The 15,276-nt window shown below is 37.7% G+C and overlaps 1 protein-coding gene across 4 annotated transcripts in view; it reads left to right on the plus strand.

Annotated features, from left to right (window-relative positions):
• Positions 1-13,709, plus strand: part of LOC106879186 (mRNA-capping enzyme) — a 52,677-nt gene extending 38,968 nt beyond the window's left edge. For all 4 annotated transcript variants that reach the window (XM_052976086.1, XM_014928634.2, XM_052976085.1 and 1 more), the window contains exons 12-19: positions 1,913-2,048; positions 3,614-3,685; positions 5,333-5,497; positions 6,661-6,732; positions 8,267-8,367; positions 9,642-9,708; positions 9,982-10,111; positions 11,495-13,709. In XM_052976086.1, coding sequence (XP_052832046.1) covers positions 1,913-2,048; positions 3,614-3,685; positions 5,333-5,497; positions 6,661-6,732; positions 8,267-8,367; positions 9,642-9,708; positions 9,982-10,111; positions 11,495-11,655 — 904 coding nt within the window. In that variant the 3' untranslated portion in view covers positions 11,656-13,709. The remainder of the gene's footprint in view (positions 1-1,912; positions 2,049-3,613; positions 3,686-5,332; positions 5,498-6,660; positions 6,733-8,266; positions 8,368-9,641; positions 9,709-9,981; positions 10,112-11,494) is intronic.
• Positions 13,710-15,276: the final 1,567 nt, after the last annotated feature.

Consider the following 15,276-nt stretch of genomic DNA (forward strand, 5'->3'; position numbering starts at 1 on the left):
GTTTCAGGGAAAAGCCAATGTATCCCTTCATCGGAGACGGTAATAGTAGAGGAATGGATTATTACATCTATAAGAGGAGATTTGTAGTAAGAAGTGAGAGCAATGCGCTGAAAAAAGAACAAAGAAGAAACAGTACTTGGAGTGTAGCTTCATTCCAGCAGTAAACATCCATGTAAAGAATCCTTGTGGGTATTTTCCGGAGATATTTGTAGTAGTAAAGGTCGATATATATCATATCGTATCCGGAGTACTCTGTGCGTTGTTTACTCAAAGGATAGCCCGAATCAAGTGAGAGGTGTGTGTAGGGTTAAGAGGTCAAGCCTTAAGACAGGAACTCATGTTTATACAACGACAGGGGCAAAACTAGCCGGTATACAGCACTTACTCAGTATTACTTGTATCTTTGGGTTTGGTTGACTCCAATACCTTTCATAACCTTTATACATATATATATATATATATATATATTATACACACACACACACACACACACACACATTGGTCTAGTGATTAAGGTGTTGAACTCTTGGTTATGAGATTGTGAATTCAATTACTGGGGCAGCGGATTCATTATATTTTCAAGCAGGGAATCTTTTTCCGTATTGTTGCAGCCTATTCGGCTAAAAATGAATACCAGTTAAGGGATCATGCAGCCCTCCCTTCATATCTTCGCTGCTCCATTTGGGTAAAGGGCAAGAGGGACAAGAGAGTATCTATGCCTGCTTGTTACTATATGGACACCTAACACAATCAGCAGATATGACTTGTTGCTTGCAAGTAATGGCTATGGTTTTGTGTGTGTGTGTGTGTTAGTTCATCATCATCCTTTATCATCTGTGTTCCATATTGGCATGGGTTGGACGGTTTGACCAGAGCTGGCAAGAGGAGTTCTGTATCAGGTTCCAGTCTGATTTGGTTTGGTTTCTATGGCTGGATGTCCTTCCTAACACCACCCACTTTACAGTGTGTGCTGAGAGCTTTTTAACATAGCACTGGCATGCGTGCTTTTACGTGGTGCCCTGCACAAGTGCTGTTATGTGATGCTGACATGGGTGTTTATGTGGTGCCAGCACAGGCACTTTTAAGGTGTTTTTTTTACATGCACTGGCACAAGGCTCTTGCAGGCCAATCCTACACACACACACACACACAGAGTATACTGTTCAATTATTTGTAGGATCATCAAAAATGTGCTCAATCCAGTTAGAGATAAGTATCATTTAATGAATACAGGAGTTATATCTGAGCTGCTTCAAGTTTCAGCTTGGATAGTGCAACAATCAGATGGACTTGTACATGCATACAATGCATGATCCAGCAATAGTTCATCACCGTGCATGGTAAGCTGTACATGCTTATCTAATTACTGCACTATCCAAACATGAAACTTGAAATAGCTCATGTATAACAGCTATATTCATTAAATGATATGTGTGTGTGTATATATATATAATAAGACTGTGTTTGTATGTTTTTTATATATATATATATTTATATATATATATATATATATATATACATATAATCTTTTACTGATTTCAATCACTAGACTGTGGCCATGCTGGGGCACTGCCTTGAAGAAACTTTTTTAGTTGAATTGATCGACCCCAATACTTTTTTTTTAAGCCTGATATTTATGTATATGGATGTGTGTGTGTGTGTGTGTCTTTGTGTCTGTGTTTGTCACCACCACCACCATACAACCAGTGTTGGTGTGTTTACATCCCTGTAACTTAGCAGATCGGCAAAAGAGACTGATAGAATAAGTACCAGGCTTAAGAACAAAAAAAGTGCTAGAGCTAATTCGTTCAACTAAAATTCTTCAAGGTGGGGCCCCAGCATCACTTCAGTCTAATGACTGGAGTAAAAGAAAGTTTATATTCACATGTGTGCTCATTGTCTTTAATTTCAGGTACATGGCCCTAATAAATGGCCCTGACAATGTCTATATGATCGACCGTGACAACGCTGTGTTCCATGTACCCAATTTACAGTTCCCATCCCGGAAGATTCCATCAGAACATCTCACAGAAACTCTTCTAGATGGTGTAAGTGAATAAATAACTGTTTCCTATATTGAGAGAGAGAAGGAATGTGTGATACGAAGTATCTTTTTTGGTACATCTTTATATGTCAATCTTCCTTTCCATTTTGTTGTGAATATGTCAGTCTCAGGACAAAAGACTCAATAGTTTCCATGCTATATATTTAGTCAGGTGTGAAGATGCATGGCCCAGTGGTTAGGTTGTTGAATTTACAGTCATATGAGGTTCCCGGATTAGTTATGTTTAATAAAGTAACTTATTTGCCTAAGTTTTAACATGATTTCCTTTAAAATAGTCATCTTGCGCAACAATACACCGGTCCCAGCATTCCTACCACTTTTGGAATCCAGCCTGGAAGTCGTTTTCTGTAAGCGAGTCGAGGACCTTCTGCAATTCGCTCTGGATCTTGACAATGGTGTTAAAACAATGACCTTTGAGCTGCATTTTCCTTTTGGGGAAGAGATGGAAGTCTACAAGTGCTAAATCTGGTGAATAGGGCAAGTACGGAAGTGATACTGTGTTGGTTTTGGCAAAAAACACACGAGTGAGGAAAGATCTTGTTGCTTTTGCCGAATGTCCTCTCTCAAACATTTCAAAACGTCGCAATAGAACTCTTGATTGACAGTCTGGCCCTGGAGGACGAATTCTCAATGCACAATACCACATTTCCAGGAGTGACACTCGTGGCAGGTCCTTCAGATCACTCATCATCTATCAGGGATGGTCTTCTGCTTTTGAAACACCTGTGCGACTCGAAACATTGCATATGACCCATTGCTTTGTTGCTGTAAGTTTGTCCAACCATGCTCAATGTTTCTGTAGCAGACTTCCCAGGTTTACCACAAAATTTCATGTTGGCTCTTTGTTCTTGTCTATGACAAAGTCGCAGACTACAGCATACATGTGATCACAGAAACATAAATTTCATAACTTACTAAGTAAATACAGCGATGTCACTCTTCACACTGCCTCATGATGGTCACTGCTAGTTCTCACTGTGCACTGCCATCTGTTGGCACACTACAGAACTAGTCCCAGGAACTTTTTAATACCACCTCATAAGTTTGTTGATTTTATTCCTCAGCTGGGCAACGTGTCATGTGCTTCAGGCACCTTGTTTTACATTGCTTCAGCTTACTCAGTGGTAAGAAACTATCTGCACTACCACCACCATCGTCCTCATACTACCACCATCAGTGTCATCACCCACCACCATTTCCATTACTACTACTACTACTATTATCATCCTTGCTACCACTGCAATGGTGGTATTCATAATACTAGTAGTGAAGATGGCAGCAATGGTGGTGAGTAATGATGATGCTGATGGTAGTGGTGGTAGTGTAGATATTTTCTTACAGAGGCACAAAGCTAACAACTTTGTGGAGGGGGGGGTCAGTTGATACCCCCGCCACCACCACCAATCCTAGTATTTGATCGGTTATGTTTTATTTGATGTGGATAACAATAATGATTGTTGTGATGATGGTGATAATAGTTACTGGTGGTGGTGGTGGTGGTGATGATGATAACAATGATGATGATGATGATTAACTCTATCTTTCCAGGAGATGATCCTTGACAAAGTCGACGACAGAGTGGTACCAAGATATTTAGTCTATGATATCGTCAAATTTATGGTAAGGTACATTGTCTTGTTGTATTAACCCCATCCTCCTTCCTCCCCTACCCAGAACCTTCAAAAGAAAGTTTGCCAAGCAAAGCAATAAAGACAAAACTTATTTCTAGTTCCTAGGCTCAGGAGTGGGTTGGGGGGGGGGGTCCTTAGTGGCTATAAGGTCCCTTCAAATATTCACTGGTTTCTCCTTGTTTCTCTAGACCCCAGATAAGTATTCTGGTTGTATCTCACCCCTTCTTGTAGCCCAGATTAGTCTTGATTAAAGTCATTCCAAACACAACCAACTTGTTTCTCTTAGCATTGGTTCTTATTTCTAGCTCTCTGGATTGACCCTTTTGTTGCCATATTTCTGTTGAAAGACACTGCTTTTGTTTCAATTAATTTTGAAAATAATTCTGTGTAACACAGTTTTTCTCCTTGAGTAACAACTGTAATTTCCTATTTGCTTACCCCTAGTAAGTGTGAAAAATGGTTAATATTTCCTTCAAATTTTTCTTTTTGTTACATTTATTCAAATTCCCTCTCAACACATGGCTGTGATGTCCCCCAGTACTCTTGCTCATGATCAGAAATGCACATATCATCAGCCACTAAGGGACATGCTCAAGTGGTTATGGTCAAGCAACTGACCAGCAAATCTGTGGTTTTGAGCAGAATATTTGCTACAATGATATTTCTGCTTCAGCAACTCAGCACTGAATCTGCCTGAGATGTAATGGAAAATAGGTCAGTTTCAAAATATTGCTGTCCACGTCACAAAAAAGCAAAGTTTGAAGGGAATAGTAGTCATTTCCTTTAATTTCTGAATGGAAGCAAATAGGAAATAACACTTACTGACCAAAGACAAAAGAAATTTTGTTACACAGTGTAATGAAGCATTTAATTAAATAACTTTTACATGATTAAGCTGACGTTTGGAATTGAAATTAATATGAAAATTTGATGGCAGGTTTTAATTTAGAAAATTTTAATACAGAAAGTTTGTATCATAGAACTGGGGGCAGTATTGGGCAGGTTAGTATGAAAAGGGTTAGTTCAGTGTGTTGGCTAGGGACATAGCAAAGAGGGCAGTGGTCAGTTACAAACTGGTGCCAGTGATGGTGGTGGATGTCTGCACCATTATCATCATCATTGTTTTAATGTTCACTTTTCCATGCTTGCATGGTTCAGACGGAATTTGCCAAGGCAGATTTTATAAGGCAACCAGATCTCTTCCTGAGCCAGCCTTCACCTGTTTCCTAGTAAGGTCAGATTAGCTCCATGACCAGGCATGTTTTCCATAGAAGAGCAGATATGAACGTCACTTGTATGACAGTGATGCTTGTTTGCAAGCATCATGTGATGTCATAACAGGAGTATGCACAAACACACACACACACACACACACACACACACATGGGCTTTTTTTAATTTCCGTCTACCAAATCCACTTGGGAGGTTTTCATCAGCCCAAAACTATAGTAGAAGACACTTACCTAAGGTGCCACACACTGGGACTGAACCCAGAACCATGCAGTTGCGAAACAAGCCTCTTACTACTCAGTTATGCCTGTGCCATTGTTGATGAGAATAACTTATAACAGTATAGTGGTGGTGGTGGTGGCGACGATGGTGATTATTTATTTATTTTTTATCTGTTTCATTTCAGGGTAAAGATGTTGGCGGCACCGACTTTGAGCGCCGGCTTCTGTGTATCAAGAAGGAGATTATTGAACCAAGACATTCACGGATGATTGAGGGGCTTCTTGACAAAACTAAAGAACCATTCAGCGTACGAGCTAAAGATTTCTGGGATATCAGCATCTCAAGAAAGGTGCGTAACAAGACAGCTTTGCACTTCCATTAACCTTTCTTTAGATCAAAAATATTCCAGCCATCTTTTTGTATATTTAGGACTACATTATGCAATGCATCCTTTTTTTTTTTCATTTTTTAAAACAGTTGGTGTGACGTGAAGGAGATTTAGCTGCTATTTCTAGCAGGTTCAGCAACCACATAGTAACCACCTCAATGGATCTATTAACATTTGTTGTTATTCTTTTGTCACAGGTTCAACCCTGATTGAGCTGACTTACGATCAAAGACATTCCAGCCGTAACCATCCCATCATTATGCTATGTACAGGGAACCCAAGAATATATTTTCTAAGATGGGGTGAGGCAGGGGATGATTTTAGAGAAATTTGGCTGTTATTTCTAGCAGGTCAAGTTACATTTGAGACTCCCTCATTGAATATATCAATACTTGTAGTTGCTGTTTATCCCATGTCAACTTTGATCTAACACACCTATGATAGGCATTCCAGCCATGACCACATTATCTAGTGTGTCCTTTAGTGAGTCAGTGAGTTTCAGTTTGCTATTTCTGGCAAGTCAAGTGACCTCATAGAGGATCAACTGTTTGGCTTTGTTAACAACTAGTTGCTAACCTTATATAAATTTTACCTTGGCTGGAAAGCTAAAAAATAACAACTTGTTGCTAATGTTATGCAAATGTTACTTGGGGAAGGAAGCTGGAACAAAAATAGCTAGTTGTTAACTTTATATACTGTATTTCTGGTCATATAAGGCACACAAGCTCACCCCAATTTTGGTAGGCCTAATCTATGAATAAAAAAAACTGCAGTTAACCCCAAATCCCCAAGTCTCACATTTTCATGTATAGGAACCATGAAAATTAAGACTGACACCCTGTGGTAAGCTATTATGGTAGACTAATTTACAATACTTACATTAACACTAACAAATATCACCACCAACCTCCACTGTTACCAATATTGTCCATTGTTAATAATAACTCTAACCAAGTCTACCTAAAGTCTGATCTTCAGCATATAAGGTGCAGGGTAACTTTAGGGGGTAATGGTTTTGAAAAAAGCGTGCCTTACATGCAGAAAATACAGTATATGTTACTTCATTATTGTTGCTAATAATTGTTATGTTTGAGTTTTGTTTATTTTATGTTTTTTTCTTTCAGTTACTGGATGGTAAATTTACAAGTGAAGTTAGCCATGAAGTCGATGGCCTCATCTTCCAGCCAGCTGGTGAGGTAGGTACTATTACTCCTACCACAATCACACTACTACTCTCTCTCATGGGTTAGGCAAGTTTTCTGGGGCTGTGTTGCCACTCCTTTTACAACATACAACTCATATATTTTACAATACACACACACGTGTGTGTATGTGTGTGCATGCACACAGGCTTCTGTACAGTGTCTATGCACCAAATTTAAGCAAGTTTCTTCTGCTATAGCCCCAAGTCAACCAATTCCTTATGAGTTTATTTGGTAGATAGAAATTAAAAGAAGCCTGTCATTGAACATTCAATGATGATGATGATTATGTGTGTGTGTGTCCGTCCTCGTTCTGACATCACTGTTGTAAAATGAACATCATACAAGTGATGTGATTCATTTTCAATCATCCATGAAAACGTATCTGGCTAAGAGAAATATTAAAATATTACTTTGTTTGGAAAGAAGTGAAAGTTGCTAGCAGGAAGTGCATCCAGCCATAGGAAACCTTCAACAAATTCCATCTGAGCCATGCCTGGATGGAAAAGTGAATTGTTAAAAAGAATAAAAAGTTTTGAATGGTACAACAATGCACTATCATACAAACAATGGGCTCTATACCTGTTGTAATTTAGTCATCCATGGTCTGATGATATTTTGGAATAAAATTCCTTCTTCAGATATTCTTAGATGGAATCGTTGCTATAATCAAATTGTAAAAACAGTGATGGTGATGATGATGATACTTATGTATATTTGTGTGTGCGTGTGCGTGCGTGCGTGTGTGAGGGAGAGAGAGAGATTCAGTGACATTTCCTGGCAATATGCCATGCTTAGGAAGGGCCGTCAAGCCAAGTGAAATCATAGTCATGACCGATGCTGGTGTTACGTAACTGGCACTCGTGCTGGTGGCACATAAGAAGCACCTTTCAAGCAGTGGTCCTCACGGAGGCAATGTGGCCGATGCCGGTGTCGCGTAACTAGCAGCCATGTCAGTGGCACATAAAAAGCACCTTTCGAGTGTTGGGCCTCATGGGAGCAATGACAAATGACTGAGATCTGTGGCAATATGCCTTGCTTGAGTAGAAAATCCATCAAGCCAAGTGAAATCGTAGTCATGGCACGTAAAAGCACCCATTACACTCTTAGAGTGATTGACATTAGAAAGGGTGTCCAACTGTAGGGACCATGCCAAAATCAGGCTGGAGTCTGGTGCAGCCCCTCAGCTTACCATCTCTTGTTAAACTGTCCAACCTAAGCCAGCATGGACAACAGATGTTGATGATGATGAAGATGATGAATCATCCAGAAGCTCTACACTTTCAAATTTCTTTACAATAAAAAAAAAATTCTACTTGAGAAACAATGAAAGGTTGGTAACAGAAGTAAAAATCTTGCATCAAAACCCTCTCCCTCCCTCCCTCTCTCTGCCACATGACTCCTGCTTGCTTGGAAAATGGTCGTTAAAACAAACATCTGCCTGGTATTCTTTTTTTACTTATTTTCATTTCACTCTTGATCTTATACCCACCCCCACTATCTTTTTTCGTCTTTCTTCTCTTTCCAGAGATATGTATGTGGCCGTAATCCCAATGTTCTCAAATGGAAACCAGCAACCATGAATTCTGTTGATTTCCGACTTGATATTCGTAAAGTAGAAAAACAAGGGTAAGTATTTTTAATATCATTTTCTGTTTTTCTTTTTCTATAGTTTTATATTTTCTTTCCTTCAAAGAATAGCAGCATGCCGGTTTTTGGAGGGGGTCGATGTAATTGATTAACCCCTACCCTAAAAACTTGCAGGTTTTGTGTCTATAGGTGTGGGCATGGCTGTGTGGTAAGAAACTTGCTTCCCAACTACATGGTTCTGGGTTCAGTCCCACTTCATGGCACCTTGGGCAAGTGTCTTCTACTATAGCCTCGGACTGACCAAAGCCTTGTGAGTGGATTTGGTAGATAGAAAATGAAAGAAGCCCATTGTGTATGTATGTATATATATAAAAAATACAAATGATATATAAGCATATGCATATATGCATACATATATGTACATACCTACATCTACATGTATATATAGATGCATATTCGGGTACAGGACATTAGACAAATGAACGGGAGCATAAAAACAAAATGGACTTTGTTTACAGACAACAGAACGAACACATAGGAAAACAAACAAGCCACTTGGAATTAATCCTTCATCAGCGGCCTCTATTCTAAAACCAAGCGTTTCGAAGATAGGGCAGGACACACTCTTAGAATAGTTTCTTCCTGAGTAGTGGATTAACCCACTAAACAGAGGAATCCAAGGTGGCAAACACAAACCAAGACAGGGAAAATTGGACAGTGAAAACAACATTAAAAAGCTGTACGGCCAAACGCGATGGGATATTGAACGCTAATGAAATGACGAAGCTGGACGGAGAAATAGTAGCTACGTCTCGCCTTTTAGCTGGCTGGAGTGAGAAAGAGAGAAGTGACCAGAGGTCACATGTGAGCAGAGAGTAGTGGTAGAGGGAGGAAGTGGGACAAGAGACAGGGGAAGAGGAAGAGAGAGATATGTATAGCAGTAAAGGGTAGAGGCAAGGACAGCAGAAGGAAGCAGAGTGGGAGAAGAAGATAGATAGGTATAGATAGATAGATAGAAAGAAGAGTTATCTATCTACCCCAACTGGAAAGAGAGATGAAAATAGTGGCAATGAGGTGTCTGGACATACCCTCAAAGTACAAGAAAGTGAATGTAAGAGAGAATAGGGACAGAAGATGTGAAAGGGTGGGTGGAGTAAGTAGGTAGTTTGGTGAGCTGTTATATCAACTGGGTTCCATATGATCCTTGGGATGGGGGTCCACATAAGATTTTGTTGTTAAAATTTATCTGCAATAAATTGGTTATACTTCTACAATACACAAAGTATTTTGACAAATCTCCTTTCTCGTTACAGAATGTTACCTGAAACAAAAGGTTACCTGTTTGTTGGACACCAAGACAATCCATTTGCAGAAATGAAGGTTGGTATTGGTAGTATTATTTTTTTGAGCTCTTTATGTATAAAACCACTCCTCTCCTCACTCTGCATTGTAATTAAAAGATAACCAAACTGTTATTCGTCTCCATCTACCTACTAACCCTCATCTTGCAAATTTGATGTCAAATAGCAATTTTTTTTTTTTCATATTTTTTCCTTAGTTCTTTAGTTGTTTGTTTTACCCATTGATTCCAAGACCATACTGGAGCACTGCCTTTGAATTCAAGAAATTAAAAAAAAAATTTCTCTCATGCAGGTGAACAGAGAGATGAAAGAACTCAATAACAAAATTATTGAATGTACATGGGATGATGAAAAATCTTGTTGGAAGTTTCTACGGCAACGAACTGACAAATCTTTCCCCAATAGCTACGATACAGCTTTGGGTAAGTGTTGGCTTTAGTTTTCTTGTTTCATCAGTGATTGTGGGGTTTCTTCATTCTCTTCAGTTTTAGTTTCTAGTCTACAGCCCATTCTGGAGCTCTGCCTATAAGTGATTTTTATCCAATTTCATCAAAACCCCTTCCCCCAGTACTTTGGCCATGAATTATGTCTTGTTTCATCAATTTCTTTTTATTGTATAATGATGTTCACTTAAAGAGATATGTCCTCTTAACAGAGTTTACTCCGTTGAGAAATGTTAGCAGTATATCCTTTTATAAAAGTTATTTACACAGTGTCGTCATCATCCTCATTGTTTTAACATCTACATTTCGATGCTTACATGACTCAGATGGAATTCATTCTGCAGCCAGTTGCTTTCCTGTTGCCAACCTTTACTTGTTTAGGTTTAAAAAGGATAAAGATCCTTCCTGACTCATATAGACTCATAGGATTAGTTTCCCAGTCTCCATGGCGTGTATATTCCCTTCGGGATAGGATGCCAGTCCATCACAGGATTACTCATTTTTACCAGCTGAGTGGACTGGAGCAACGTGAAATGAAATGTTTTGCTCAGGAACACAATGTGTCGCCCAATCCAGGAATCAAAACCACAACCTTGAAATCACGAGACCAATACATTGACCACTTAGCCATGTGCTTCCACCTTACTTATAACTTGTATGGCTATTGTATAATGTCAAGCAAGGGAAGAACAAATACACATACATACACATAACAATAGGTTTCTTTCAGTTTCTATCAAATCTGCCCATATAACAACTCCACAAACACACCCACAGACAATTTTCCACATATGTAGTAGATATATATATATATATATATATATATATATATAAACATAATTAAGGGATCAGCAACAGTTGCTTCACCACATACCGAAGTTCAGAAATAGCAGCTAAAGTGCTGAAACTCCAACAGATAGCAATACTTGTAACTTTAGCTGCTATTTCTGAACTTCGGTATGTGGTGAAGCAACTGTTGCTGATCCCTTAATTATGTTTATAAATGTATAAGAACTTTTAAATAAGTTCTTCACCGATAATGGTGTTTACATACCGAAGGGCTTGGTAAAAATTATTAATTATTAATTTATTAATAAATTGATAATCCTTTACCCTTTTATTTGTAATATATATATATATATCAAAGTGTGCAGTAATGTATATCTATTATGACTGATCTTACCAATTGGCTTTTCACGAGGTTCATTGGGATGTTAAATAGCAGCTTGATTTTACCCAAAACCAGGAACTTTTCAGCACCAGCACCCCTCATAAATACTAAATATATGATTTTTTCCCTTCTTTTCCTGTTTTCTTTTCTTCATCTCTTATTCATCCATCTCTTTCTGCCTGTTTCTCTAGGTGTGTGTAACAGCATCAGACATCCTGTCACCAAGGAGATTCTTCTGGACATTGTGGAGCGGAAGAGGTCAATGCCACCAATGGGCAGTGGCGGTGGTGGCGGCAGCCGGGACCAGGAATTAATGCCGCCTCCTTCCAAGAAACGAGCGACATTTTGCTAACAATTCCCTTCCCAACACCAACCAACAGTTTATTCAACCATCCACCCATCCATTCATTCAAGCCATCCCCAACATCCCCTCCCATCAGTATAGGCAGGCCCTTCTCTTTCTCTCTCTCTCTCTCTCTCCTTTTATTTTAAAAAATTTTTAGACTTTTAATAATTTCAGGCCTTGTGCCTATATCATCATCATCATCATCATCATCACATTATTATTATTGTTGTTATTAAGGCAATGGGCTGACAATTGTTAGCATCCCAGGGAAAGACTTAGTGGCATTTCATCCATCGCTACGTTCTAAGTTCAAATTCTGCTGGGGTCGACTTTGCCTTTCATCCTTTCAGGGTCGATGAAACAAGTACCAGTTGCGCACTGGGGTCTGTGTAATCGACTATCTCCCGCTCCCAAAATTTCAGGCTTTGTGCCTATAGTGAAAAGGATTATTATTATTATTATTATTATTATTATTATTATTATTGTGGTGAGCTGGCAGAATTGTTAGTATGCCAGACAAAATGCTTAGCATTTAGTAGAAAGGATTATTATTATTATTATTATTATTATTATTATTATTTATTAAGGTGGCAAGTTGGCAAAATCATTAAAACATTGAACAAAATGCTTGGAGGTATTTCTTCTGCTTCTTGGACTTGTGCCAAAATTAGAGGTTGTTGTCATTATTATTATTATTATTGGGATGGAAGATTCATTAGAACGTTGGACAAAATACTTTGTGCTGTTTGCTCCAGCTCTTTATATTCTGTGTTCAAGTCCTGCTGTGGTCAACTTTGCCTCTCATCCTATCAGGGTCGATGAAATAAAGTACCGGTCAAGTAGTGAGATTGATGTAATCAGCTAACCTCATCTCGCTAAAAACTTGCTGGCTTTGTGCCAAAATTTGAAACCATTATTATTATTATTATTATTATTATTAAGGTTGTTAGCTGGCAGAATCATTAGCACACCAGGTGAAATGCTTAGTGGTATTTCATCTGTTGCTGCATTCTGGGTTCAAATTCCACCGAAGTCGACTTTGCCTTTCATCCTTTCGGGTTTGATTAAATAAGTACCAGTTATGCACTGGGGTCAATCTAATCGACTTAGTCCCTTCCCCCAAAATTTGAGGCCTTGTGCTTCCAGTAGAAAGAATAATTATTATCATTAAGGTTATTAGCTGGCAGAATCGTTAGCATGCCAGGCGAAATGCTTAGTGGTACTTCATCTGTTGCTATGTTCTGAGTTCAAATTCCACTGAGGCCGATTTTGCCCTCCTTCTTTTTGAGGTCATTAAAACAAGTACCAGTTTCCCCATCCCCCAAAATTTCAGGCCTTGTTCCTATAGTAGAAAGGACTATCATTATTATTATTATTATTAAAGCTGTCAGCTGGCAGAATTGTTAGCAGACCAGGCGAAATGCTTAGCAGCCAGCATTTCGTCCATCTTTACGTTCTGAGTTCAAATTCCACTGTGGTCAACTTATCCTTTCATCCTTTCTGGGTCAATAAAATAAGGACTAGTTGAGAGCTAGTGTCACTGTAATTAAACTCTCTTCCAAATTTGCTGGCCTTGTGCCAAAACTTGAAACCATTATCATCATCATCATCTCCATCACCATCATCAACATCATTAACATCATTATTATTATTATTATTAATATTATTATTATTATTATTATTGGCCTAGGTGAAGGTTTATTGTCGCTTTTTGACTATTCCTTCTCTTCTTGTTGTCTCCTCCCCAATACCCAAGCCCCATGCTTACATTTCCATTCACACACTTCCACTAAATGAAAGAACACAGACATGCATTCCCATGCATGCACGTATGAAGCAGATAATTAATTCACAACATGGTCAGGCAGAGTTACTTGGTATGGGCATTCCTTGAGGTGACGAATAGACAAATGAATTTTGTCAATATGTTGTTTGTTTGGTTTTTTTTTTTGGTTTTTTTTTTACACTTGAAAGATTAATCTGTAGTGAGAAACTCTGAGTATCAAAATCAGAAATAATCAGCTTCAGGTGAATAAATAAACTCTATTACATGTATTGCATGTATTGAGTACTTCTTTTATTTGCACATCCAAACGTGTGTGTATGTGTGTATTTCAACATGTGGAACCATTAATCCCAACACATTTTTGTTTTTACTCTCTCTGTTTTTTCCTCATTCCTTTCTATCAAAGAGCAAAGGTTCAAAATAACAAAGATTTTTTCCATTTTTCCCAAGCATCAAACTAATACGCCTGCTTGTTGTTCTTTCACATGTCTCTGTCTTTTGTTTTCTGTACATTTGAACCATATCGTTCAACTACGGTAGTAGTTGAATAATATTCTTAAGGCTGCAATTTACTCACATGCAACATCTTTCAGAGCTTGTTGCTAATTCAGTTCTTAAGCAAATAGAAAAACCGTTAACATTTTTGAAGAGGACTGGTCCCTAGCTACATTTTGACATAAAAATTGAGATTTGATCCAGTAGAAAAAAGTTTACATCAAAGCTTGTAGCGATGTTATAGGGGAGTAAGTAACACCACCAATCAAGTTTAGATCTAAATAACTTTTTTTATTTTAAAAGCAAAATATATTTGTCTTAGCTTCAATGATAGAAGAAAGCATGAAGAATTTCGTAGTTTTGGTCCCATTCAACAAAAATTTGTTTCAAAAAAGTTGTGTGGTAAAATATCATGAAAAAAATATAGGTAAAGCAAAAAAATTGAATCTAAATATAATTAACATTTTTATTTTAAAAACAAACTATATTTTGATAAAGCTTAAATGATAGGGCTCAATTCTAGGAATTTCATGGTATCACTCTCATGCAATGAAGTTTTAAATGAAAAAAGTTACGAATCTTTGTTTCTCAAATTTGAGGGAGATAATATAGTTCTATACTTTTTTATGAATATAGTTCTAGGGGACTTTTGATATATGTCACTGGCATCATTAAGGTAAGGAAAAAATTATCAACGATACTGCTAATTGACACATTTGACACATTATTAATTAGCACAATAGCATAGCCTGGAAAGAATATGGATTACATGGAAAAATACGAGCAAGAGAAATAATATTCTTAAGATTATAAACCTGGAAAATTACAGAAGTTATTACACTTGGAAAAGTTCAGGACAGCTTATTACATCTGGTAAAGTACAGAACAAGAAAATTTTTACTTAAACTGCTGTACCTAAGGATGAAATATTTTGAGTTATTTTTTATTTTTGATAGAAGTATCATCTTGTAGTAAAGTTTTTAGTTTTAATAAAAGCTAATATTTTCTAAATCTAAATATTTTATTTGAAATTTTATCCTTAGCTGCGATATTTTAAGTAAGAATTTTCTTGTTCTGTACTTTATCAGATGTAATAACTTGTCCTGAACTTTCCCAAGTGTAAAAACTTGTCCTGTAATTTTCCAGATTTATAATCTTGAGAATATTATTTCTCTTGCTTGCATTTTTCCATGTAATACATATATATATATATATATATATATAAGAAGTGAAAAAGATTAATCATCATCATCATTGTTTAATGTCCGCTTTCCATGCTAGCATGGGTTGGACGATTTGACTGAGGACTGGTGAACCAGATGGCTACACCAGGCTCCAATCTGGTT

Source organism: Octopus bimaculoides, chromosome 23 (genome assembly GCF_001194135.2).
Source record: "Octopus bimaculoides isolate UCB-OBI-ISO-001 chromosome 23, ASM119413v2, whole genome shotgun sequence".
In the NCBI taxonomy this organism is placed as follows: Eukaryota; Metazoa; Mollusca; class Cephalopoda; order Octopoda; family Octopodidae; genus Octopus; species Octopus bimaculoides.